At 42.8% G+C, this 25,966-nt stretch overlaps 1 protein-coding gene across 3 annotated transcripts in view; it reads left to right on the top strand.

Moving 5' to 3' along the window:
* Positions 1-25,966, top strand: part of CD247 (CD247 molecule) — a 58,910-nt gene that overhangs the window by 28,009 nt on the left and 4,935 nt on the right. For all 3 annotated transcript variants that reach the window (XM_069785457.1, XM_069785456.1, XM_069785455.1), the window contains 4 exons: positions 20,097-20,203; positions 22,962-23,015; positions 24,421-24,504; positions 25,221-25,256. In XM_069785457.1, the coding sequence (XP_069641558.1) occupies positions 20,097-20,203; positions 22,962-23,015; positions 24,421-24,504; positions 25,221-25,256 (281 nt within the window). The remainder of the gene's footprint in view (positions 1-20,096; positions 20,204-22,961; positions 23,016-24,420; positions 24,505-25,220; positions 25,257-25,966) is intronic.

Here is a 25,966-nt window from a genome sequence, read left to right as displayed (position 1 = left end):
GTCTGTAACAAACCAAGTCAATGAGAAGAAATGGCTGGGTGAGTGTATGTAGATATATCTATATATACACACATACGTGGATACACCACACAGCCCTCGTATATATATATATATGTGTGTGTGTATATATATATATATATATGCACATACACTGTTGGTATATGGTATTGCATGTACGCTTACACAAAAGGGAAAGACAGCGAGCACATGCACCTAAGTGAAGAGAAAATGGCAATGGCTGAACCAAAAAGTTTGAGGTGCTCATTTAAACTTAATAGTATTGCTGATTTAGCCAAGTCCTACGGCTCTGGAAGGTGGCATTGGAGCAGAATCCTATTATATCTCTGTATTTCTTTCAGTATGTCTGTCACTGGCTTATCAATAGTCACTTCAGGAGCAAAATGCTCTGGGGAAACATAAATGCAAAGTAATGGAGAAACAGCAAAACCAATGTTGTTGAATTGAAGATATTTATCGAAAGTTCAGTATAGATTTTTATTTTGATTATTCCAACTCCACCATGTGTTTGGAATGAAGTGGCTTAATCTTCCTGAATAAGCAAAAAACCTTCAAATACAAGTATTTTGTGATGCCTTTGCATTTCTGATTGCTGCTAATACCAGAAGTTCTAAAATACCACAGCTCTATGAGCAGTGCTTATTTTGTTGTTACCTAGAATTTGTATTTCTTATGAGAAAGATATAGCCTAACCTCGTAAGACTTGAATTTAAACTTCTGGATGTTTATTCGGACTTCTGAATGACAGAAGCTGCGTTTTGTTGCTTGCTCATGGGAGCCAATACAGTATATTCCAGAGAGCACAAACAGGGCTTTTTTGCCCTTCGACATAGTAACTTGACTTATTTTTCCCTAAATCTATAAAGTCAGTTATTCAGACTGAAACCTTCCAGTTGCTCATATGAAGCAGTGGGAGTTGGCAAGAAATATTCAGAAAATTCATGCTGCTATTCTGGGTGCCTCTTATAAAAGAGAGTGAGAGAGAATTTGTATATTGGTGGTTACTCTATATGGATGTGAATTTGTTTTTCCCTCTGGCAATTTAATTTTTCAATTCCAGAGTCAAAGCTGCCTTCTGAAGGGAGATCTGTATTTTGCCTTTTTTTTCTTTTTTAATAAAAGAAAAAACAACCTCATAGCTTCTCCTTTCTGTCTTAGCCTGTCGGGCAGCGTTTGTACTTACGCTGCCCTGTTGCACCCTGAGTCTGGCTGTGCAACACAAGATCATTTAGTGTGGTTTTCTTCTCCAAGCTCTTAGGATGTGCTGAGAGCTGAATTCTTCAGCTCAGGCAGCAGAGGTCCAGGATGTTAGATGTCAAGGCATTCAGTTCTCTCTGCTGAGCTCTCGAGGCGTGTCCCATTTCATGGATGAATGCAAGAACTCCTCTGAAGACAGGCACATTTTGAAAACAAACTAACAACCCCTTGCCACCACCATCTTGCTTAAAAAAAAAAAAAAAAAAGTGCGTTGGTGTATAAGATTGCATCATATACGTATTACCTTCAGGGTGGCGAAAGGGCTTTCTTTGGAGGCAGATACTTCAAAGGAAAACCAGTCCCTGCATGTGCTGTACCATGCTGTGTAGTGGGGTTGGTGCTATGCCTGTGTTTGGTTGAAAACCTATGCAGTCTTTCTCCAGGGTCTGATGCTTAGCAAAGGTGTGACGTTGATCCCAGACGTTACTGCTGCTGCTTGCATTAGTGGGGTCACCTATCTGATCTTTCGCAGCATTTCTCAGAGGATCGCTTGCTTGCTCCAGCCTCCTTAAAGTCCCAAGTCTGGGAAAAGGATGCCTACAACCCATATTTAAGGAAAATACTATGTTGGCGTTGCCCTGGTTTAGTCAAGCACTTTTAAAATATTTATTTATTTATTTATTTATTTTATTCCCTCCTGTAAAATGAGAGGCTGAAGAGCCCTGAAATTACAAAGCCCTCTCCTACACTTTTTTTGAGGTAACGATTTCTAGCTCGGTTACAGCAGCTTTCAACTACTACTTGGGGCAAGTGCTTTCTCAGACGCACCTGGTATTGCCTGTCTTTGCTAACAAAAGTCTCAGATGTGTGTTTGCTAGGGCGGGTGTGTAGGGGGGTAGATTTGTATCTGTCTAAGAGAAGCGTAATGTCTCGCTTTGAGGCTTCAAAGGGGCTGAGGTGTGCTGGAGTGAGGGACCATGAGCTCTGTTTCGTCAGTGCAGCTTATAAGTGAAAGGGACTGGGTGGGCATGGATATTGTGGTTGCTGTCAGACAATCAAGCGTGGCTCCCTGTGATTCTCTCAGAGCATGGGAGCAAATCTGTGTAAAAAGGCTGTTCAAGCCATTTCATAATCAGCTTTATAGCAGGCTCTTGGAAATACTGTAAGGGCTGCCAGAAATCAGTTGTCTTGAACAAGGAACAAAGGTTGAAGAAATGGAATAGAAAAAAATAAACACTACCTTACTGATACTAACCTGACCCAAGAGACAAAGAGGATGGAGATTTCTAAAAGAAGCAGCCAACCTGTGTTGCAGCAATGGAGGACAGCACAGCAGGTTGTGCAGTGCTGGAGGTGAGCAGACACAGGCAGCAGGCTACCTCCCTCGCTGACCCTGTGCCCTGCCTATTGGCAGGCAAAAGTAAACCAGAAAAGTCACGGGTGATCTGCTGGCCAAACAGTTCCTGAGGAGTTGCCAAAATGGCCTGGCTGGCCTGACACTGGTGTCACGCAGCACACTAGGGAGAGCTGCTCTCTGAGGTAAATGGTGGGGGATTTTCTGAGCCCGCACCGGGATGCAGCAGCAAGGTGTCGGAGCAAGAAAACATGTTTGGTTTTCTGAAAGTATGGCATCAAGCTCTGATTTGTATGGTCCTCACTGAAACACAGATCTGATCTTTTCTGAGCAAAGTACAGCATATCTAGAATATAAATGAAGGGCAAAGAGAAGTCATATAGTATCTGTAGTATCTACGGAGAGAAGCGCGTCGTTGTTAACAAAATCTGATAAAAGGACGATTAGTGGTCAGGATGGAAAGCTGTAACATAGAGGTGAGCAAGTTGGATAGGTGTAAGAAATGTGATTTATCTGTCTGCAAAGGATAATAAAGTAGTCATTCTCTACTTAACTATGGCTATAAAGCTATTATTAAAACCAGCCTGGAGAGTGTCTAGTGTGCAATGCTCAGGGGGGCAGCAAGCGTAAAAGGGTGCCCTTGGTTAATGTCATGGCTCTGCATTTTCTGTTCCTCTCTGAACTATCCTGATCAGCACTGAGAATGTCATTAAACTGCAAGTGCTTTTTCGTGCTTTGAAGTCCTATTTTGTCTAACTTCTTACAGTACAGAGAAATTTTAAAGACTAGGAGAAACACTGAACAGTCTAGGGAACTATAGAAAACAATTTAATGGAGTCAGTTTAATGGTTTTCTGTCCTTTTCCACTGTTAAGATTGTCTGCATAAAATGCGCTTTCTTGGCCTTTTGAAAGGTACTCAGCAAGTCTGTGCGTCAGTTGTTTGGGTAGGATCATTCTGATTTCTCGCATTATAATCACCTCAATGCTTGTTCTATAGATTTCCATTCCTGTGTAACCTAATAAGGTTATAAAGTATATTTTAAAATAAAGTCAGCCATGATTTTTCTGAAACTACCAGGGTTCTCTTTTGACTTAGTGTTGCATTTACAATTTGAGGAACTTGGATACAAATGACTGGGAGAGTAATGCCAAAATCTCTACAAGCAGAACTGACTTCTTTCACTTTTACAGTTCTGCTCAATAATAAAAATAAAATACAATTCCTGACTGAAAGTAAGTATATTAATTTTGCTTCATCAGTTGCAAAGTGAGTATATATTGAACAAAATGGCTATACATTTTTTCCATGAAAATGCTGGTGTCATCAGCCAAACTAGACAAAGCACAAAACATTTCTGTAGTAATTAGTGGAGTCGGTCAGGGTTTCTGTAAGTCAAAAGAGTTCACAAGTTGGCCAACATGTGTTAATAACTTTGATTAGAGCTTTTACTATCAATTTCAGCACTGATAGGTAACTGCATGGGTGGTAAAATTTAAGCTGCTTGTACGCTAGTAGAACTTCATTGTTCATCTACCCTGAGTTTGCAGAAGCGGAATATGATCCTGATCAGAAGCAAGTCTATATGCAAACAGGAAAATGTAATCCCTTCACTAGAATTGCACTAATCTGCTAGGATAAATTCAAATAGCAGAGTTTATTTTGTCTTTAAAATATAATTTACTGACACTTCATAAAAACCTGAAAGTACAACTAACTTTGAAATACGATTTTACTTTTTTTTAAATCTTAATTATTCAGTTGTGCCTTGAATTACAGATTGGTTGTGCATGAATTCTAATTGTGCCTGATATCTGGTATCGGCTTATTCTGCAGATAGCATAACCAGCTGCAGAATTTAATGTAATCTCTTAAAAGCTGCAGAAATACTAATCTCTGAACAGCCTATCTAGAGGGTATTTCTATGCCGTAGTCAGCTGAGAATTTTAAGTGAATCAGGATATTGTGTGATACTTTATTTACCTTTACCTAGGTTATAAATCTCACTGTAAAATTGTCATTCATTTACTGCTCCTAAAGAGTACATAATAATTTTGCCTAGGATTTGTTAAGTATTTTTTTTGCCTTATATGCTACCAATATTATAATAGTTAGTGCTAGAAATGTGGTAGGGAAAAGAGAAGAAATATTGCTCCAGGCTGGTAAACTGTGTCTTAAAACTGTAGGGTTTGGATCACTGATTGTTAGCGTGGTAATAAAATACCTGAACAGACACTTTCTCTGTCCCAGGTGGTCAGATTTTTTCTTTTGCTTATTATTTCTCTGTTGAAATTTTCTTCAGTGTTTTCTCCAGCATATGAAATGCAATGTATTTGTTTAATTTAAAATAATGTTTGCTCTACAGCTACAGCTGTATCTAAATCTGTATGTATGTACTTAATTTAGATTTAAAAACCTGTGTGACAGTGGATGCCGTCGTATTCTAGAAATTTCAGGTGACTGCATGAAACCTGTTAGGTTATGACTTTTTGTGTTATGTCTAAGCTGAAAATTGACTGAGAAGACAAATACATAGTGAATTTTTCCCCATCATTTTTTGTGAATTGGTTTTATATTCTAAACAATATCAGGTAGAGCAGGTTACGAAGCTAGACTTCTTTTGCTTCATGCACATGGACTTTTCTCTTAGACCTTTGTATCTTGCGCATGTGTTGTGCTCTTCCTCAATGAAATTGTTTGGAGTTAGATACATATATTTGGTCCTATGCAATGAGCTGAACCATCTGGTCCTTCCTGCTTTTTTTTGCCTTGTAGTAAATCATTCTAATGTAGGTCTTGTAATGGACTTTGAGTAAACCATTGCTAATTTTTGTTGATAGAATAGAAATACAACTTTGGGGTGGATTTCTATGAAAAAAACACTGTTTAAAGTGAAGGGTTCAGAGGCAACTATTTTTTTGCTGACTTCTGATGTGTAGGCATGTAAAAATGAATCGCAGAAGAACAAATTGTAAAGTTACTCTGAAAGCAGGGTAAAATACAGTAAATCTAAAGAAAAGAGTAATGAAAAGTTGTATTTTCCAGAAAAAATATTATAGCATCATAGTTCCCCAAACTTAATTTTGTTACAGTAAGTAAAGATTTCTTATATAATTAATATTGTCTTAGGAAAAAACATTTGCATCTGTCTTTTAATTATTGCTTATCACTACATGTTTCTTATGTATCCTAAAAGGTATGTGTGTGTCTGCTTTGGGACTAAACCTATTCTCATTGAATTAAATGGCCTGTGCAAACTTCTGTTGAAATCAATGGTGTGGAGAATGAATTCACACCTTTACAGAATCTGGTCTTTAGTGGGAAGAGAACTGGGGCATTTATTTACATTCACTTGTGTTTCTTCCTCCATTTGGATGCGAGAAATCTGAATATCACCCTCCTGAGTTCTATCGGTTTAAATAGCTTTACTTTTTTTGCCTGCAAACCCAGGGTAATTTCTCCAAACAGTTTTCAAGGGATAGATTGAAATAATTAATGCACATCTAATGGCTAATTTGGTGGGATAACACTTTGCTTAATGGGATTAATTCCATGCTTGCATATACAAGAAACTCCCAGAGGCACAAATGAGGCTACTGCAAAGCACCTCAAAATATTATTTGTCCCTAGTACCTTCCCTCTTCCCCTCTGTCCTGGTTTCAGCTGGGATAGAGCTAATTTTCTTTCTGGTAGCTGGTATAGTGCTATGTCTTGGGTTCACTATGAGAAGAATGTTGATAACACACTGATATTTTCAGTTGTTGCTCAGTAGTATTTAGACTAAGTCAAGGATTGTTCAGCTTCTCATGCCCAGCCAGCAAGAAAGCTGGAGGGGCACAAGCAGTCGGGAGGGGACACAGCCAGGGCAGCTGACCCAAACTGGCCAAAGGGGTATTCCATACCATGTGATGTCATGCCCAGTATATAAACTGGCAGGAGTTGGCCTGGGGGGATCGCTGCTTGGGAACTAACTGGGCATCAGTCAGTGAGTAGTGAGCAATTACACTGTGCATCACTTGTTTTGTATATTCCAATTCTTTTATTATTATTACTGTAATTTTATTATTGTTATTGTTATCATTATTAGTTTCTTCCTTTCTGTTCTATTAAACTGTTCTTATCTCAACCCACGAGTTTTACCTTTTTCCTTCCAATGCTCTCCCCCATCCCACTGGGTGTGGGAGAGTAAGCAAGCGGCTGTGTGGTGCTTGGTTGCTGGCTGGGGTTGAACCATGACACCCTCTATCATATAAGGAATACACACTGAGTCCAGATGTGAATGAACTGTGGATTAATCAAAGCTAATCTCAAAAAAGCATTTGTATTAAAGGAGAACAGTGTTTTGTTTTATACAAGCCCATGCATTATCTGGGCAACCCAGCTTTGTGTTCTGTATTTTAAGTAGTACAATATACAATAAACAGTTCTGTGGCAAGAAGAAATTTTAATGGCTAGAAGTAGAAGAAGGATTTTCATAGAGAGTACATAGCAAAAGTAAATGTAATGCTAAGGATCCTTTTCATGTTTAGGAGAAAATTTATTTCCTGTGGGCATTTGATCATTTGGCAGTCTTTCACCCCATCCAACAGTTCTGTAACTGCACTTTCCAACATTGCGCTTTGAATAAAGCTTACCTAAGCTCCCAGTGTTATGAAAAATGGAACTTGTGTAAATTTCCTTTGCATTCTAACTCCATCTTGGCTGCACATAGAAAGTAAACAAATACTGTTTCCAGGCAGTCTTTTTATCTGTCTGCATATCTCAGAGGCTTCCCGATAAGGCTTTTTGTGGGGAGAGAGGAGGTGTTTAAAGTAAATATAATTTGAAAATGTTCATCCATTTTAGAAGCAGCATTAAAGACCTTAAAAGAAACATGCTTTATGAGATTGACGAGCAATTAGATCAGTGCAGTGATAGTGCAATGCATAATTCTACACTTACAAAAGTTGGAGTGGGGAAAAATCAGAGAGAACATAATATCTCATCTGAAGTGCCTGTTTCAGATATGTGCTCTAAAAGTCAAAGATAGGAACAGAATTATTCTGTAAACTGTATCTGGTAAGCAGCTGAGAGCTACTTGTCTACATTAAGATGCAAGGAATAAGTACAAGGAATCTATATGCTCTAGAAATAGCTATGACACTCCTCCAGGAAAAAAAACAAAACAAAGCAAAATCCAGTCATAAACAACAAGGTGGGATTTCTGTGTATGCTGTTTCTGGAAAACCTTTTCATTAAAAATCCCCAAAGAAAACCAATAGCGTAAGTTCAGCGCTGTAGATAAAATTAGTTTAAGTCGCTGGTGATAGCTCACCTCTCCAGGTTCCTTATACTGACTTACATGACCTAGACAGAGCTTTTCAGAAAAGGACCCCTGTTTCTACATGCTTTACAAAGTGCGATGTATGCATACTAAACTTCACAAATAAGATCAGCATTGTGGCTTATAGCAATATGCACGTTATCAGCCGTGTTTCCTAGCGAGATCAACCTTATGCAGTCACTGTCTTTATCGGTTGGCCCATTTCCAATTTCCAGCAAATTTAACAGAGGGGTTAAAGTTTCAATAGGCAATTAAGTTTCTCCAGGTTTCATGAGAACTGATGGCTGGATGGAAGGAGACACTCAAGGCAGTGCCTGCGTGGCAGCAGCACGAGCTCAGCAGGGACCGGTTTGGTTTAGGCTGCCGTTGGCCGGCTGATGGACATCCACAGCAAATACCACCGCTGGGCAAAGCTGGTGTTGTGTGACCTGCAGGTATGTGAGGATGGGACAAGGTTTAAGGCGTGTTCAGAGATGCTTGAAATTTTTTTATAGTGTAGGAATGAAAACAGAGGGAGGAAAGGAAGCAGAGATTTGCATCTAGGGATATAAAGCAGAATACAAATTAGTATGATGAGTGATTTCAATAGCCCTCCCCCCCCCCCGCCCCTGTCTGTGCTAACTTGATGTGTCTATAATTCAACTTGTTCTTGGTTTAATGCAAATACAGATCAACCTCTGAAATCCCATCTTTATAATCACATGTGCTTGACAGTATAAAAATAATAGATCCTGCAGCGTTCGTTTTGGTGGGCTGGTATCAAACTCTAGTACTCACTCAGGTGGTTGTTACTGTAGAATATTGCCGGTTTTTTTTCCTTTACAAAAAAGATCTGCAAAAATTGTGGTGTGTTAATGTTCAAATACTTCTGCTGCTGCTGCCCTAAAACCAGCACATTCAAAAACTATATGAAATCTCAGGGTCTTTAGTATGTTCCTGTCATCATCCCATCCTTTCTTCAGCATGCAAAACATGAGCCGAGAGGTTTGTCATTAAATACTTGCAGAAATCGATGGAGATTTCACGGGTAGAGGGACTGCAGAATTTGGCCTGTGCTTTTCAGACAAGCTGACCCGGAGCATGGCTATGAGTCAGTAAAGCTTTGTGCAAATTGTCTGTAATTATTGCTAGCAAATGAACTCTGAAGTTGAGCCTCTTTTGGAAAATGATTTTATGTTATGAATACGTCTGCAATGTAAGCTTAAATACAAAGTGGTTACCTGGACTGTCAACAACACAGAACACTGAAGAATTTAAAACTGCAAAAAATAAATGCTTTTCCAGAAAGCCTACAATGCTGAGGATTTTCAGCTGTACAAAAAATGCAATTTTAATACCCATATTATATATCAACAATAGAAATTTTGATTTATGTTTTTCCTAACCCTGCACCATTATATTCTTAAATTTGGTGTTCTTACTAATTTTAGATAGCTTTGCTTGGAAGCTCTTGTATTCCTGTTCAGCACAGCAGTTATTACAAACAATGAACAATTGGAAAAAATATTGTTAATACAATAGAAATTAACTACCAGAAGGGATATCAGGCATGACTGGAGACTACTTAATATTTGCAGAAGTAATATGATGACTAACAGATACCTCTGTTAACACGTCTCATTTGGTGGTGGTGATGTAGAGATATGTTTTAATGTATATATTGAATACGGGAATTAACTTGGTAAATTTTAACATTAGTTGCATGCACTGTAGAAAACGGCTAAAGCATAATTGTTTACTTTCATCTCAGTCACAAATGCTGACATAGGAAGGTTTGAACTCTCACTGTAAATATACAGGAAATTTTATTTGTGATGAGAGCTTGGGGTCCTTTTTCTTTCCTTGTTTTGCTTTTTCCACAAGTCTGTCTGTCCATAGAGAAGCAATTAAGAAGGTACTAACTCCTAGTGTCTGAGATTTTGAGAGCACTTCGATATTTTTGACAGTTAAAATATTACTTTTGTTATTCTTATTTTATGAGTGGCAAAACAAAGGTATTATGTAAAGTCATTAATGATAAGGAAATTCTTTCCTCCTATTTCCCCCACCCCCCGCAGGAATGCATCGCTTTGTAACAGCCCTTAATTCAGTCAAAATCTATATATAGGCTCTTCGTATTTGCTATTTCCTACCGATGAATGAGAACGTATGTCTCAAAATATAGCCTTTTTTTTTTTTTTCTTATCCTGTAATGCAATCTGAGATAAGGCTTTATAAAATTGGGTGCAGTCTGCCAGGTGGCTTGTAATAAAAGGTAGTGATGGAGTCGTACCAGCCACAGTTACATCACTTGACAGAGGAGCACAGGCCTCAGCAGTGAGGTGTTAATGAGGAAATAAAGCCATGCCCCTGTGCCCTACTTGCAGATCCATGACTAATGCCCTTTCTCTTTAGCAGTGTTTTATCTTGCTGTAAAATTTTAGCTGTATAGTTGCTACATGCTATGAAAATGTGAACACTCCCAAATTAGAGGAAGAACATTTCAGAGATGGAAGAAGCGATTCCTTTTCTCAAGCAGAATTCGTGAGGGTCCATGGAGTTAGGGTTTGTTCCAAGACCCTTTGCTGAAGGGCTCTGTCAAGGACCCAGGCAAGGTTTGTTGTGATATTTGCATTTTGTGATGGCTCGTCTGCTGGCTCTTTTTTGAGCCCTGTTAAACGCTTCATGTTCAGAGTGTTGTTTTTGGAGCAGAATGTTCCCCAATGGTGGTGGTATTATTATTATTATCATCATCATCATTATTGCTGCTAAGCTTTGGTGACCAATGCTGCAAAAAGAATATGCAGGGAATTAATATTAAACCGAATCCTTAACCAACCTTTCTCTTTACTTGGTACATAACTGCTGTTGCATGTTTTTCTCGTCTGTGCTTCTCCTAGCAGAGGCAGGACGTGACAGGCATGGCTCTCCATTAAGTGGGTCAGTAGCAGGGGGCTGAAGGTCTGCTCTGAATCCTCTCCCTCCCCGACGTGTGTAGCTGCTACAACATATAGAGCCTCAGCCGTTGGGGCTGGTATAACCTTCTTCCTGCCTGATAACCTGAGGCTGCCACTGCCTCTGTAAGATGATTTAACTGTTTCTCTGCCTGATACCAAGCTTCACTAGTAATTTCTTCACCCTCAGAAGCCTTCTTGCAAGTGGATGTCTATACAGGGACCGCAATGAAAACAGCTTGAGACTTTGCAAGTCAAACCACTGTGCTCCCAGTGCTCCTGCTGGATGAGCTAAAGTAAATATCGCAACCTTTCCATGACTTTGCACATGTCTACCTTCCTTATAATTCAGCCATTATATTTATCTGCTGAAAAACATTATATGAGGAATGTGTTGAAAGCCTTGGATGACAGCCAGCTGGGTTTTGCAAAATGTTGCTATAGGCTTAACCTAAAAAAATGGATGGCTTTCATTATCGGGGATTTGGTGCACTTCCTGACACTGCTTTTTTGGCGCAGGTTAGATCTGGTGCTGTCAGTGATCTTAGGTGGAAATTGATCCTGGAGAAAGGAAAGGAAAACTGGTTTAATCCCAGTAGGATTAGCTGTGATGAGTGTACCGTCGGGGCTTTGACCATACATCAAGGACGGCTGCTCTAACTGTTGCAGCTTTGGTCTGTGTTGGCTGTAACACAAGGAATTGCTCATGGGCTGACTTAGGTCTGTAAATAGCCTTGTAGCTGCAATTCTCCCTCCACCGCCTCCACTCTTAGCTTACATTGTTGTGATGGAAAAGTTTCCTACTTTTCTTCTCTGCTTGCAGCTGATCAAGAGAATTGCAATTGAGCTCTGTCTGCGACAAAACAACCCTGTTAAGTCTCTTGTTGGGCTTGTGCACCTCCGCACTTAGTTTGACACACGCTGTGAAATTAGAGTAGTCCCTACCTACACTAACACTGAGACAAGAAGAAAACGCACTGATAAGTTTGTGCTTGCTGACTCAGAAATATCTGTGCACAAAATATTCTATTACTTTATTACCCAGCTAGTAGAAAGCCATTTCCCGCCAATAGTCAGCCAGCATAAGCTTAATGACTTTTGGAAGTCTGAAGCTAGGATAAAAGGGAGTGAGCGGTGGCTTATAAATCTCTCAGTTGAAAACTGTTATCAGTATATTTGATTACTGGAGCCATCAGCAGTGAGCTAGCTGCAAGCTGTTTAGCATAACCATACTTCCACTGCTTTTTGTAAAGTCTAATTTAAAAGTGCTAATTTAAAGTGGTAGGGAAACCTCTGTGAGGTGCTCACTGAACAGAGAAGCACATCTGATTGTGATCAACAGCATCTTGTGTCTTGGTGTCTTTTTCTTCAGCTTTGCAGCATTTAGTCTCTTTGGGATTCCTAGTGAGCTGAGATGCGTAGATCGAGTTCTTTTAAGTAGTCCTCCATCACATGCATCGGGTTGTAGAAACTAAACATGAAAAGGCCACCTAATAGTAAATCGGTCTGGGGTGAGTTACTGTTGCGGGAGGCACAGACAGAATTGGTAGGGGAAGGAAAGGGGTAAGTGACCTAGAAACAATCATTTGAATAACAAGTCTTGCCTCTTGGGACACTTAACACCAGATTGGATTAGACAATAGAAAACTTACAGTGGGGAACATCTTTTGCATTAACTAGATTAAACTTCTGCTATCCCTGATGAAGATGGGTCTAGTAAAAGCACATGTGTCTAATCTAAAACCCCTACAAAAGCTGAAAGAGCTGCACAGCTTATGTCTGTCACCTGAGCTTGTTGGATATCCAAGCTCTGCAGTCACCCTACGCATGGTTTGCTGTCTCTAGGAGGCAACATCAGGTTTGCTTCAGGAAAGCCCTTTGCACCAAGTTCTTGCAAAACTGAGAAGTGAAAGCAGTTGCTTTTTCTGAGAATGACTGACTGTTTTGATGAAGCGAGGAGTCCCCTTCCAGAGATGAGCAAGGCACTCCCCGCCTTTCTGTTTCTGATGAGGCTCTGGAAGGATTTGGAGGGCGAAAGATTGCCTTGTTTAATGATATGTTCAAAGTTAATCATCTTCACCTTCAGACTGGAAGGGTAGACCATTTATTGTTGTTTTCTGCACACACCGGGTCCTCTTTCCACAAATCTGACAGCTGTTGGAGATCTTCCTGTCTTGCTCCTGTTACAGTACCCTGGACTTTTTACTGGAGTCTTTATCTCATGATGTGCTAGAAAATGTTTGGCCCTTTATGGCATTATAATCTTTTTCCTTCTTTTGAATCTATTTGTTCCCAAATAAATCACAACGGAACTTGCATTATTTGAACTTTGTCATAGTGCCTCCCTGAAAGGGATCCTAGAAGAAGTATGAAGGGCTCACGAGGATCCTAAAGCACCTTAACTTGACCTCGTGTTTCCATAGTGCTGACATTCTTTGGCATAAAAAAGTGGAAGTTAATGACCTGAAATACTTTCCTTTTTAAAATGTAATTATTCTCGCTGTCTAATGTCAGGTATTGTAACCTGAATCCTGATCATATCGGCAGTTTGTTCCTTGGCATTAAAGCTGAGGACAACAGCAAACCATAATCTTGAACTTCATGGGCACGAGCTGTGCTTTTGGCCATGTTGTGTTTCACAAATGTGTGATGGTTTATTGATCGCAAACACAAGAGTCTTCCTCAGCACTAAAGGAACTGGTGGCGAGGGAAAAGAAAGGACAGTAAACATCTTTTGACTTTCTTGCCAAGGTAAGTGGCTGGTATGAAAAGACAAACCTGGAAATTATTTCAGGCAGCAAGCTCAATGGCATTTTGCTGTGGTGGGGTTATTGTATCTTCTTCCTGTGTTAAAAGCCTGCTGGCTTTCCTTGGGTGTCTTCGTTTTGCAGATAGGGTAGTGGGGAAGTTTTATGTTGAAAGTGTTACTTAGCCCTGCAATCTTAATATAATTTAATGATCAACAGGACTATCTTTAGCTTCTGCATAAAGGGAGCCTCCTGACTTCACATACTTGGTTTGATACAAGGGATGCCTTTCACTTCACTCATTTCTGTTAACTGGCTACCGTGCACATCAGACCTGTTAATATACCATGCGTAGTGTAATCCAGGCCTTTTCTTCCCTCAGTCGTTTTTGCTCAGATTTTTCCATCGATATGCCCGAACAGTGGCATGGAGGACCCTTTTCCTTCTGTGAGGGAAGGATGAATTTGGCCTCTGCTTCTTCAGTCTTGGATTGTCCCAGTTTTGTTTATTATTTATATCTATGAGTAAAAAGCATAGAAATATATAAATAAATAAACGCATGGGAAGATATGTTCTTTATGAACAGGATTATATTTCATAATTTTAGGTGGCTAACTTTTAGGCATTTAGTCTGGGCTGTCTCTTCAATGCCAGCCAGTATACACCTGAAGTGAAGCACCATGTGGGGTGCTCATCTCTCTCCCATTTCTGCCCCGAGCCCAGGCAGTGATCTTGGGTTCAGCATCTTGGTTTTGGTAAGGGAGGCAAGGTCTGTCTCACCCAGGCTCTCCCTGCATTTGACCTCCATAGAGAAAATCTGGTGGGTGCCTGATGCGTGGTGTGGTGGTGGCGGCACCCACAGGTGTGAAAGTCTGTCCTCTGGGGGAGTCTGGCAACACAAACCTGCAGCAAGTGGTTTTTGGAAGATAAGGGGTAGAAGTGAGGTGAATTGCACACAGTGACCATGAGGCCCTTGGATCACTGCTGGTGGAGGACAGTGGCATCTGAGAAATGCTGCTTGCTTTGCTGTGGGGTGCAGCTGTGGCAGATCTCAGCTGCTGGGAGAAGGCTCTTCAGTTTCTGCCTTTAAACACCTTCTATGTAACTGCAGTTGCATCAATAAATCTTTCATGCTGGGACTGGTTTTCATGGGCTTGACTGAATAACTCAGTTTTAGGGAAGATAAAACTCTGCATTTATAACCATGTCACTGAATTTTGGCAACCCCTAAAAATAAAACCCTTAAATGAATCACTTAATGAGGGCCATGGGAGAGAAAATGTTATGGTAGATGGATCTGATCTGAATTTACAGGTAGTTCAGCTTCTACGGTCTGTACTTCTTGAACTATTACCAGGAATCACGGTCTAACTCAGTCCAGATGCACACTAAAAATGTCGGAGGGGGAAAATCCTATTTAAAAAAAATGCACCAGTGTGTTTCAAGGATCCAGACCGTGTTTCAGTGATTTGCTTCAGCAGATCCCCATTGGCACTGGCTGCATTGAGCTGGCAGAGGCGGCCAGCCTTGTGGACCGGGGCCCAGGCAGCTTTGGGGTGCAGCGTCCGCCGATCGTGCCATGTTTTGGAGCAGGGCAGGAGCAGGGCATATGCGTCTGGATGTGAGTTTCGGGACTCCCCAGCTGTCTCCGAGCCTGGAGCGGGGGAGCGGCTGGCGGCATGTGCAGGCACCGGGTGGGCAGGTGGCCGGAGATAAACCTGCGGCCACGTGCAGGAAAGCTGGTGCTGGGCCTGAGCCAGGGGGTTGAAGCTGTTCTCCGAAACCACACCGCGCAGGGCGGGCTGCCACGCAGCGCTCGCGAGGCGGGCGCCCGCAGCACGGCCTCCCTCGCTGGCCCCCGGGCTTCCTCTCCTTCGGCTACCAGGGTTGCTGTCAGTCTGTTGCTAGAGGTTTTTTTCTCACTCGCTTGTCACTAGCAGTTGGTGTGAATTGAATTGCCTTTTTTTTTTTTTTTCCCTTCCTTCCCCCCCACACTTTAAAAAGTAAAAGGCCGCAGGCGGTTGTCGCGGGGGTGCTGGCAGTGTTGCTCCAGGGGTGCGTGTGGAGCAGGATGAGGGAGGTGTGCCAGCCCAGGGTCCGGGCATGTGTGGGCACGGACCTGCAGCAGCACGAGAGAGTGCCCTGGCACAGCCGAGGGCAGGGCTGCATCGCTGGGCGGGAGGAGAGAAGAAGAGGGGAACAAAAGTCCAGGCTTTGGAAGTAGGAGGTGCTGGGAAGAAACTTTTCCGGGGCAGAAGTGCAGCTTGGGAAAGAGCCCCAGTTGTGGCGGCAGGCAGCTGGGATTTGGGATTGAGAAGGGCTGGCAACCTTTTCACAAAACAAAGCAATGCTCCCCTTACTGACTCCATCTTCTTTCCTGCTACCTCATCTGCTATGGCTCCACCAGTCCTTGTTCATCCTGTGTCAGCTCCTTGTACAAAGCTTTCCATAGCTTGTCCTGTACAAACTCCTAAAAAAACCCTTAATTACCTAATGCTGTAAATTGCATAGTTTGTTTCTGGTATTCCTTAACATCCCGACAGTCTACGAGTAAATGTCATCCCCGCTGTGCAATGGGAGATCTAACTGTGCAGCTACTTGCATAGGAGGACGTGGTGAGCAGGAATAAGTGCAAACTTTCTAGTTGTTATTCCTTCAGAGCTTGCTTCCCTCCCGAGCAAGAGCACCACTTTGACCTCATCCTTAAGCCGTTGTGTATTTGTGTACATAGATCTTGACTTGTGACTCAACTCCTTTTTGATGCCTGGAGGGAGAGATGCTGTTTGAGCCACATTTAAGCAGTAAGCTTGACATCATTTACAATGCAACCTAACTGTATTCCCTGCTGGCCTGTGACTTGACGTTAGCTGTGCCATGTGCCTGTACTTAGACATCTTGCTTTAAAATCCTGCTGTGTTTTACTGGACTGATGAAATTTGGACTGGTAAAACACTGGTATATGAATATCGAGAAGATGCTGTGCAACTCACAGTAGGCGCTGGGTAATCTGTAAGGTTAACAGAGTGGGAATTATCAGTGAAATGTTCATTATTTGTGCTTTGCTCTGTATGAGGCAGCTGAGTGTGACTGTTCCCTCAAGGCTGGCAGGCTTGGCTCTGCCCAGCTTCCATCACCAGCCCATCCACTGCAGCGGCGTGACCTTGGCCTCAGCTCCCCAAACCATGGCTCAGGGCTGAGGAAGGGCAGAGAGTGCATTTTGGTCGTGCCCAAGGGACTGGCCTTCTGTTTGTGCATGTCGTGCAAACATTGAAGAGACAGTAACCCTTCCTCTAGCAATTTAAAAATGTAAACTGATCCTGTTCATATGAATGGATGCTGTTTTAACTGCTACTTGTTTGTTACACTTTTTATCTCTTTGACCTTTGTTTCAATAGGCTTTGTATCTTTTGTCTTTTTTCTTTCTCTCTCTTGCTTTCTAATCCAGAAAGCTGTTGCAAGGTTATTATTTAGAAAGTGCTTTGTACCTTTTTTTAAAAGAATACGGAAATCAAACATATTAAGGAAGGAAAAGACATGAATTAATTCATTTTCTTGGTTTCTAAACATTGGACTTTATCATTGGCTCAATACATATTTTTCCAGGAATCATCACAGCCAGACTATGTCTAGCAGGATTTCCCTCATTGAACAGCTTTAATCTGTTACCTGGGGTGCTGGAAGCCAGGCTGCCCCAGGTAAGCACCGTGTAGGCACTTGGGTGGCTCCACAGAGTCAGCCAAGGTTGACCACAGCTGACACGGAGCTACAGCTAAGTCCCCTGCACTCTTGACTTCTCCTCCATAGTCCTCTACATCTCCTGCTTGAGCTCCTCCTGGTCTGGGGAGTTTATTAGTGCTGGAGAAATACTGGACTTTAGATGACAGTATGAACGTCCCCTGCTTTGGTGCAGGAAGAGGGAGGTCAGGGCCAGGATCCCTAAAGCCGCCTTCAGTAGCATCTCAGATACACCCAGGCTTCCTGACTCTGTGCTAGGCTGCTTGCTTTCCTTGCATTGTATTTCTGATCTGGGGACAGCGCTGGAAAACCCTGATCTGCTTCTGGACACGTCCAGCTCGAGGCCAGGGTATGCTGGGGCAGACTGCTGCACTGTGTGAAAGCAGCTGAATTACTGATAGAAACAAACTGCTTCTGGATGTTGTACAGCTGTATTCCCCAATAGTGCATTTTAGCTACCAAGTCTAATGTGATTCAAGCTGGTTTTGTGTTGAATCAACTCTAGTGTAAAATATTGTGCTGTGGCTGTTCAGAAGAAAATCTCTAGGAAGCTAATCTCAGCTTGTTTGTTGGTTTAATATACAGTATTGGGCAGATAACTTAATCTCTCTGTCTCCATTTACCCCATGTATATCAGGTTTTATAATCCTGAAAAAAATGTGGTGAAGGTTATTTTTTATAAAGTGCTTTGAACCTTCTTTTTTTTTTTTTAAATAATAGGAGGGGAAGAAGGAAAACCATCTAGGATCTTAATTTATTTCCATGGATTTGTTTCTAGACACATGATTTAAAAAAAAATAAATCCGAACTCTAGTTCAGACAAGCAAACAAATCGTTTGGAAGTGTGGTGGGGGTTTTTTTTCTGGCTGTGTTAGGCTCTCAGTGGGAACAGCGATTGTATCATCATCTGCTTGAGAATTTACAATTACATTACCAAGTATCCAGGCATGGCTTTTCAGTCATGCTTTATACAAATTGCATGCTTGAGCAGAGCAACAGGCCATCATCATTAACTTTATTTCTGCGAAGGCGACTTCCTCATGGTGGTGAGTGCGTACTGCCTGAATATCTTCTGCAAGTTTCTTCTAATGAAATCATCAGCATGGCCCAATGGGCCAGGGAGATACGCCAGCAGGCAGAATGGTCCCGCTCTCAGCACTGGAGTAACTCAGCACCTTGAAGCACTGCACTGAGTGGTTCAGCTACCCTCCATCACATGTGGTTAATAAGAATTGCCATACTTTGTTCACCTTAGGAAGGAGATGAATCATAGCAATTCTTTTCAATTTATCTTCATCGAAGGGCTTCACAGGCTCTTGATCATTCTTGTCTTTCTCTTTTGAACTCCCTCCAATTCTTTGTACAAAGTGCATCTCAGATTCATTTTTAAGTGTTTTTGGTTTTGTTTTTTTTTAATAACTGTGCAGTACAGCTTTTCCTTAATAACTGTGCAGTACAGCTTTTCCTTTGGGGATGGACCTGGAGCTGCATATTGGATCTATAGTTACTTAGGCTTCTTGACCTGAACTGCTTTGATTTTTTTTAGATACATTTGTGAACTAACTGAATGTTTACAAACTGATACAGGGGCAGTTTAATCTGTTTTAGCTGTTGAAAACCAACAATATTACTGTGCCCCGCTTGATGCAGTCAGGATATAAACATATGCAATGTTGACTAGGAAATGAACATCAACATCTTCTGAGTAACAATTTTATTGAACTCTCAATTAGGGTAATAGTAGATTTTTCTCTCTCAGAAAAGTTTTAACACTTCTTTTAAAACCAAATACAAGTAAAAATCTTTGGGGGGGGCAGCCAGATGAAGTTCCTGTGGAGGGAATTCAGGTTTAAAACCTTTCTCTCAAACCAGAAGCACATCAGTGTGTCTCATGGGTATCTCATGGATGTGTCCTGACATCTGGGGTTAAAAGTCTGTCTCCCCTGCCCATAGTTCCCTTCTCATGATTAATGGTCTCCAACAACCCCAAACTGGGAGCCCAAGAGAACCCTAACAGAGAATACACTGCAGCTTTACAGTTACAATATATAACCTGGGATACAGGAGATGCATCTTTAAATTCCTCTTCTGAATAAAGTAGAGTAGCGATTTCAGCCTGGATCTCCAGCTGACTATGGTGGTGTCAATCTTTCTTTACATTTAACACAAAATTTTGTCCCGAGAAGACCTTCCTTAAAATTTTGCCCAAACAGACATATTTTCTCACATGCACACACAAGCACACAAGTTTTAGTTGATGAAGGAATCTAACCAGGCCCAGTAATGAATCCCTGCAGGAGACGCTGCTGGGTTTTCCCAGAAAACAAATGCTGTGTGTGTGGCTTTTGTGCAGTAACTGTGGTGTTAGTAATCCTTGGTTATCTCCATGCAGATCCTGTGCTCACTCCCTGCCCCGTGCCTGCAAGCTGCAGGGAGCAGAGCCTGGACTCTGTGGGTGGGAAACTCTGGGTAAAATGTCCTGTATTGATTGAGGGAGGTTGCAAACGTTTCTATCCTTGGAGATACTCTAACTCAGCTGGCTGAGGTCCTGGACAGCCTGGTCTAACTGATGCTGTTTAGAGAGAGGGTTGGCCCTGCAGTGGGCTTTTCTGACCTAATTAATCCTATGATTCTTATTCAGATTTCCATCTTCTTTGCAAATGGACAGACTTGCCCTCATACTGGCTATTTTTTTCATGAAGCTCTATGCAGCACTGCCACATTTATGCTGTCAAGCACCCAGTGATACAAATGGCCTTGTTTGTTGATGTATCTGATGTTTCGATACAGATGCTGTACCAGTTCTTGGACTGACAGACCCAAGACTCTGCTACTTACTGGATGGATTCCTCTTCATTTACGCAGTCATCATGACAGCCCTTTTTGTGAAAGCAAAGGTCAGTCTATCCAAACACTGATGTATTTGGCTTTGGTGGTGTAAACAAGTTGGGCTGAACTGGAAAGTGGGGGTGGAGAGGAAGCATGTCTCTCTAAATAAGAACTTTTTTTTTTTTTTTTTTCTCTTTTTTGCTTTTTTACTTTCTTCCTTTTCTGGTGTCAGCCTGAGCAATCTGGGGAAGTTCTTTCTGAAGATTCATGAATGGAGAGGAAGAGAGTATATGAGTGTTTTGAGTGTAGTTATGGATGCAGTCAGAGATTCTAGATATTGTAGCTGAGAAATGCCTCATCAACAGTGATGTGGTTTCTTCTGCTGCTTTGTCATTGGAAAGAGAGGAGAGGATATACAGAAAAATTCAGGATAAATGCATGCTTGTGAAGGATGTATTGAAACATCTCAAGAAGTCAGACATCTTTGATAGTATGAGTGTGATGATGCAAATGATATAACCCTAACAACAACAGCAGAGGAGTCAGGGGGACAGGATGGACACAACTTGATGGGCTGTTGTTACTATCCAGCAGCTGTTCAGCATCTAGGGAGACACTTAGTGCCTTTAGTGCACTTCCACGGACGAAGATAATGTAATGTAATGGAGGTATGTACATTTCCAGACGTACATGCTCTGAGAGCTCTGTTAATCATAGGAGAGGAGCTGTCTGCCTCTCCCCAGCACAAAGCACTCCAATGCAATGGTGCTTTCAGCCAAGCCTGAGCAGGTGAAAAGGTGTCTTGGCCACTGTCTGTACACCTGGCTTAGCCTTCCCCCAGAAGCAAAGGGGATGATCACAAGCTGTGCTTGGGATCTTGGCTTGCTTCTCACGAGGTCATGGCTGAGATCACCAGCAGGAGCCCTGACAGGGTGATGTGCTGCTGCTGGTGCCCCACTGGCTCTGCAGCGGGATCTTCTCTCAGGACTGTAAAGCCAGTGCTGAACCCAGAGGGAGAGAGGGGTGTTTGGAGGAAACGAGCAGAACTCAGTAAAGGAGAAGGAGAAACCTTTTTTGTTGCCATTGTAAATCCTGACTGCAGATGAAAGCGCTGCTCTGAGACTTGAAGTCTTTTTGAGGCTGCTAGAGGGAATTGCTGCTGGGGCACACACAGTGCGCACTGTACCTGCCAGCAGGAGCTGTGCACCTCGCCCAGTGCAGGGCGATAGTTAAGGAGGGCTTGGCAAAGCATCCAAGGAGGAGCGTGAACCTGGCACAAGTAGCTGCCGCAAGCGCGGTGCGCTTGCCAGCCGCTCTTCCTTCCCCACCCAGAGCGTGTCTTAAGCATGCTGCTACAGGGCAGAAACTAGTGTGGTTTCTCCCACCCGGGCTTCCTGCAGGGGCAGAGCTGGAGCTGGAAATGGCTCCTGGTCAGAGGCAGCATCCCTCGCCTTTAGGTCTGGGAGCGCTGGCTGTCTTCCTGGTGTGCCTAGCTGTTTGCTGGTAACATGCATAGTATTCAGCTGTACCAAGTAAGCTGCTGCATGAGGGAAGGCAGCAGAAGGAAGGGGAGAGCCATGCCTGTGGTTACGCTGGAGCCTTGCAGCCAAAAGCAGCAGAGGCATTGCAGCTGAAACGCCACCACAAAGCACCAAGAAGCTGGTGGGGCATTTCCTGAGGGGCCTTTGTCTTGTCCCAAACCTAGGAGTTTTTTAGAAATCTTGCAAGCTGTGTCACATCTCTCACCTCATCTCTTGGCCAAAGGAATGGTTTGTGGAGGCTTTTGCCAATGGCACAGCCTCCTCTCTGTTGTGAGCTTTTTATTGATGGAGCACATGGCCAACGCACGTGAACGTTTAGTCTCTGTTGCAAGAAATGTGGGCTACATGCTTGGTAAATTACTGGTCTCGCCAAAGGTTCAGGGACTATAATGGCACTTTCACAGGGAAAGGGGTGGAGTAGGTAACTTGTAATTACTATGAATACAATTTTAAAAAACAAAGTCAAGTTTTTCCTATGCCTAAAGACAAACCTAGCTAGAAGGTTACTTTTAATAAGAAATTTAACAAGGCTAAAGCAATGCAGAATGTACTTTGACAATTTTTTTTTTTTTTTTAAAGATTGGAACACAAGCTAGCTGCTCTCACTGACCTAAAACTGCCCCTTTTTACCTGAAAGTTTGGCTTAGCAATTAACTGCTCATAAATACTGTGAAGAGCTGAGCCAAAGAGTAGCTACAGAAGGGAAATCCTTTACATACTGGTTAGTTGCCACTCATGCCAACTAACTGTGGCGGCACTGCAGCCCCACAAGCCAGGTGCTGCTCCCGAGGAGTGCAGGGATCCCCTGCACCCTCTGAAGGTGAGGACACCCAGGAACTCTGCAGGCAGCACTTTTCCTGGAGGAGTGGGGTCTCGGGGGTGCTTTTGGTTGTTAGCAGCCCCAGATACCCAGTTTTTCTTAATACAGGCATCAATTATGATTTTGTATCCTGATGGAGAGACTTCCGATAGCACAGGATTATGATACGCACAGAATAGGAATGCAAAATCAGTGGAGGGGGGGAAAATCCCAAACTCATATGCTTTGCGTAGCTGTGAACTGGTGTTATGCAAGTAAAATGACCTGGCTGCTGAGAGCAACCTGGTGTGTGGATAAAAGTGTTAGTGCAGCTGTGACTTGTATTGCCTGAATCCCCATTGGTGCCACAGGTAGGACTGCTTATGGGTTGCCCTGTTTCTGATGAGAGTAACTTGTAGGAGAAAGGGAACAAAAAGACTGAATGGAGCCTCTGTCTCTCTGCTCATGGTATGGTCTCTCTTCCAGCTTAGCCAAGCCTCTGAACCACAACTGCAACCAGGCCAGGATGATGTGTATAATGTAAGTAACTACTGCTTTTGTTTGTTTTCAAATCTGCTACCCAGACAGACCTTTCTGGGTGTTTATAGATAATGAATTGCCTGTGGATCAGAAACACACTGGATGACCCAGCTAATGAAAAACGTTATACTGAGGTGTGCAGCACAGCAGTTGTAAGGAGGAAAGATAAAAGCCCTCAAGGGCAGGTTCTGTTGTCACTTATCTGGCTGGGTGCTAGATAGATATCTCGGCTGTAGGTTCCCGATTTGATCCACTGAGCTGAGGGTATACCAGGAACCCAGACCATTTCAGAGACGGTGTGCTGCACCACATAACATGTCTGCGAGAGCTCTGTGTGTGTGTGCAGCCACTGGACTGTTATATATGATGTGCACCCCCCAATTTCTCACCTGACCCTTGGCGACTGGCTTGCAGCTCTTGCTGATCACCATTCCCTGGGCGGCTCAGAGGCACGCCACCGCCCGTGTTGCCGATGTTATTTGATGTGGGCTGGAGAAAGGGCAAACACCCAGGAATGCTGTGTTGCTGACTTTAGGCAACTGCAGCTCTTGTATCATCAGGTGGGTTGGGGCCTGAGTCATCACAGCCCAGCTGTCTTGTCCCAGAGCTTTCCTGTTGTACCAGAGGTGTGCCTCGTCCACTGTACCCTGATCATAGCCAGCATCAGATGGCTTTTTAGGCAGTGAAGGAGGACTGAAACAAGATCCTGTCTGTCATTCCTAGCTAAATTGCTCACTCATGGCAGCATTAAACTTCAGCTATTTTTGCTATGTCTAGTTGTCTTTTGATTTTAATTTTTTTCTCTCACGCTTTTGACCATAGCCACATCCTGTGATGAGTTCTACTGTTTAACTGTGTAATGTATGAACACTAACGCATTTTTTTTCAGTTTAAGGAGTGTTGCCTGTCAGCCTTTAATAGCACTCTGTCAGCTGTGTTATTCTGACCTGAAATCTCTCCTTTGCCCTCTTCCAAGGTAACATTTCCCAGCTAAGAAATGTGTTGGGCATCAAATTGCTATAGCTTCATGATGCAAATTTAATTGAGCTGCTCTGCAAGAAAAATCAAGCTCATGGATCTTCACCCACCAGTCGGAGAGAAAGCATGGAAGTCAGAGTCCCTCCCCCTCACGCACTCTCATTTTCAGGTCATTTCTACTTAAGAAATGTTCTTGATGCAATGGCTTGCAGTTTTGTGCAGCACAGACTACTCTATCAGTTCCATGGCTTAGTTGTAGACATTTTTGTTGACAGTTGCATTAAGGGGTAAAAATAATTTCTAGCTCAGTTATAGTACTCATGAAGTTGGACACCAAGCTGGGTTCCCTTTCTTTTCCTGTGTTAAGTCAAGATCTATTTTCTCATCATCATAATGACTGTCACTGCTTCTTGCTTCCTTGTTTCAGAAACTGTCTCGTGGACACAGAGATGAATATGATGTTCTGGGGGCAAAGCGAGGTGCAGATCCTGAGCTGGGTGGGAGACACCAGGTAACTTCCTCCCACACATGCACCTTTTTTCTTTTAATCTGGTTCCTTCCTTCTTGTGTCTAACCGCTGTTTAGACATGCAGGCAGTCATCACGCGTTTGCTAAGCACAAGTGCCTTCCTGGAGAGGGAATGGCAAAATCTGTGTAGTAACTCAGGCGGCTGGCGGCATGGTGGGGACAAGAGCAAACCTTCCACCTTCCCCTTTGATCTTTGCCCCTTGTGCCCCCCCCATCACTTTGCTGAGAGCTTGCAGCCACCCAGAATAGGAAGTGACACCCACCCTTGGGGCGGATGTGGAGCAGGCAAGGCAGGAGTGGGTGTTTCACGAGAGCTCACTGCTTGTGATGCTGCCAAACAAGTGCCAAGAAAAGTAAAGCAGCAGCCAAAACAACTGTTTCTGCTGCAGAGCCCAACAGTTTCAAAGGAAAAAGGAGGGGAAACCTTCTGCATCGGTGTGTAGGGGTTGCCTGCAGGTGACAGCTGTAGGGATTGAGCAGAGAAGAGCTAAGTTTTATCAATTATTAAAACTAATTTAATTTTCCAGAGAACAAGTTGTCTTAACAGAGCCTTAGGGGTGGAGGCAAGATGGGCTGTAACAGGCATGGCACCCTCATAGAGCTGTAGCTGTGCCTTAGAGCAAATGCACAGGCACATACAAGGTGGTAGGGGATGCTGGTAGTGCAACACATAGGCAACTTTCTTCTTTTGTTTTACAGCAGAGAAGAAAGAACCCTCAGGACACTGTCTACACTGTGAGTAGTGAGAGCTGGAGGGAGGGGTGGCTGGAAATAGGAGTTTCTATTTCACAGGAGACTCCCTCCCCCCCCCCCCCCAGTTTCAGCTTTGGTTCAAACTTAACAGTTGCTTTCAAAGACTTCCCTCCTACCTTCCCCTTTTGCTAGAAAATTTCTGCTCCCTTCTCCACCATAAGACAAAAACATTGACTCCCTGGGTGGATAAGGAAAAGAATTTGGATCAAGATACCTGCTGATCCCTTTATGTTAACTTATGACTAACCAACCTGGGTCCCACGTGACTGATGCTGCAGTATTTTATGCACTTGTTCTCCAGCCTCTCTGACTGTTCTCTCACAAAGGCTAAATGCCAGTGCATCTCAAAGTGGCTGCTTAGGAGCCTGTTGATTTAATTGATTTAACTCTGGCTGAATGTGGTGGTCTGTGTTCCAAAGGATAGATACATGAATGCTAATGCTTATGTCTTAACTCAGGTTTTTCTGGGTGTTTGGTGCTTGCTGAGAAGTGAGCTTCTTTCCAAGACTGGCCTTCATCACTACTGAATCAGAAGCTCTGATCACAGCTGGTCGTAAACATTTGGGAACTGCTTCCCTGGATGGAGGAAGGAAGAGCTCCTCTTTCTTAACCTTCACCCTGCAGTGTTAGACTTCCCTTTTCTCTGAGCCTGAGCTGCATGTTTAGGTCTGGCTCCTGAACAAATGCTGCTT

Source organism: Haliaeetus albicilla, chromosome 6 (assembly GCF_947461875.1).
Source record: "Haliaeetus albicilla chromosome 6, bHalAlb1.1, whole genome shotgun sequence".
Classification (NCBI taxonomy): domain Eukaryota; kingdom Metazoa; phylum Chordata; class Aves; order Accipitriformes; family Accipitridae; genus Haliaeetus; species Haliaeetus albicilla.
Note: the sequence above shows the minus strand (reverse complement) of the source record. Positions and strands in the feature narration are given on the sequence as shown.